This window comes from Microtus ochrogaster (assembly GCF_000317375.1).
Source record: "Microtus ochrogaster isolate Prairie Vole_2 chromosome 14 unlocalized genomic scaffold, MicOch1.0 chr14_random_2, whole genome shotgun sequence".
Classification (NCBI taxonomy): Eukaryota; Metazoa; Chordata; class Mammalia; order Rodentia; family Cricetidae; genus Microtus; species Microtus ochrogaster.
In genome coordinates this window covers 12,832,712-12,834,733 of record NW_004949097.1, presented here as the reverse complement: position 1 = coordinate 12,834,733, position 2,022 = coordinate 12,832,712, and the positions used below count along the sequence as shown (strand labels likewise).

General features: G+C 45.1%; 1 protein-coding gene across 2 annotated transcripts in view; it reads left to right on the top strand.

The window, feature by feature from the left end:
• The window catches only part of Itpr2 (inositol 1,4,5-trisphosphate receptor type 2), a 408,993-nt gene that overhangs the window by 130,172 nt on the left and 276,799 nt on the right, over positions 1 to 2,022 (top strand). For both annotated transcript variants that reach the window (XM_005364599.3, XM_026787888.1), the window contains one exon: positions 203 to 347. In XM_005364599.3, coding sequence (XP_005364656.1) covers positions 203 to 347 — 145 coding nt within the window. The remainder of the gene's footprint in view (positions 1 to 202; positions 348 to 2,022) is intronic.

The window sequence follows — 2,022 nt, the reverse complement described above, 5'->3', positions numbered from 1 at the left end:
CCCCACTGTGTGCAAGGTGGTACACTCTGGGAGTCAGAATAGATAATGTCCCCACTGTGTGCAAGGCAGTGCACTCTGGGAGTCAGAATAGATAATGTCCCCACTGTGTGCAAGGCAGTACACTCTGAGAGTCAGAATAGACGATGTCCCCACTCCTCAGTGTTACCCATCAACTTAACTTGCTCTTTTGTTATCTGTCTAGGTATGACTCTACCACAGACTCTTCCAGAAATGACATGAAGAGGAAATTTGCCCTCACGATGGAATTTGTTGAAGAATATTTGAAAGAAGTTGTAAATCAGCCATTTCCTTTTGGGGACAAAGAGAAAAATAAACTGACATTTGAGGTATTTAAAAAATTTAAATTTATTTTCTTTGTGCCTAGTGCCCACAGTGGTCAGAAGAGGGCATCAAATCCCCTGGAACCAGGTGATTGAGAGCCATGTTGGTGTAGGGAGCCAAACCCAGGTCCTCTGGACGAGCAGCTGATGCTCTCAACCACGGAGACGTCTCTCCAGCCCCGCTTGAGGCATTCAAAAGAGTTACTCAAGGCATGAGTGTGTGCTTGTCAGAGATCAGATGCCTTGGCTTCATGGATCTTCCCTTCCTCTATATCAGGGTGTCTGGGCAGTTGAATTGTTAGGTTCGGGCAGATATAATTTCATCTGACGATGATAACATACAGATTCGGGCTTTTAAACTTTAATTTCACTCATTAGCTTACTTTAGAAACCATGCATGATGAGTAGAAATGCAGTTCACATGTTAATTAGACCAGGTAGTGATGTTGCGCAGTTCACGTGTTAATTAGACCAGGTAGTGGCGTGGCACAGTTCACGTGTTAATTAGACCAGGTAGTGACGTGGTACAGTTCACGTGTTAATTAGACCAGGTAGTGATGTGGTACAGTTTGAAACAGAAAAGAGAAAAACTTTAGGTTATGGAGCCCCCTCCCCAGATTTGAGAAGAAAATCACCCCCTTCTCTAATAGGTTAGGGTGATGTATGTACTCCATGACTAGTAATGCCTTGTCCCTATTATACTAATAGTCAATAGAATTAGAGATAAAACCCCATTTTATTTTAATCTTTATTATTATGCTTTGATAATTAAAATGTTCTGTCTCAATTATCAATGAATTATAGCTTTTTTTGCTTTATTTTCATTTCATATATGTGAATTTTGTTACACCTGGTAAACAGCCACAGTTTTGAATACTTTATAATTAGATGCATTTTCCCCATCTTCATAGAAACAGTGACTGAGCCTCATTGACCTGAATTGAAATTTGAAGATAATATAATAACAAAACCAGAGAGAGTACACTTTCACACCATACCCAGGGTATCAGTCATCCACTGTCATGGGATATAGCCCCCCCCCCCAGTGTGGCAGTCCATAGTAAACACAGGGTATCAGTCATCCACTGACATGGGACATAGCCCCCCCCCCCAGTGTGGCAGTCCATAGTAAACATAGGGTATCAGTCATCCACTGTCATGGGACATAGACCCCCCTCCCCCCAGTGTGGCAGTCCATAGTAAACATAGTAAACACAGGGTATCAGTCATCCACTGTCATGGGGCATAGACCCCCCTCCCCCACAAGTGTGGCAGTCCACAGTAAACACCATTTCTGTGAGTCACGAGCCTGGGTGTGGCGTGGTGGTGTCTGTTCAGTCACTGCTGGAAGTGCTCACTGTCCCTGCCTCTCTCGGGGGGGTGTTGGTGGACCTGCTTCTGTGCTGGCTTGTCACCACGCACCTCGGGTTTAGGACATGTGGCTTTTCTGTGGGCTGAGTGTCCTGTGACCTGGCACCTGATTTCCCACAGAGGGAGAGCAAGAGAAGGAGAGAGAGAGAGAGAGAGAGAGAGAGAGAGAGAGAGAGAGAGAGAGAGAGAAGGGGAAGCAGAGGGAGGGAAAGAGAGAGAGACGAGAAGGAAATAGAGGGAGAAGGCGAGAGAGAGAGACACAGAGAGAGAGACACAGAGAGAGAGACACAGAGAGAGACACAGAGAGAGA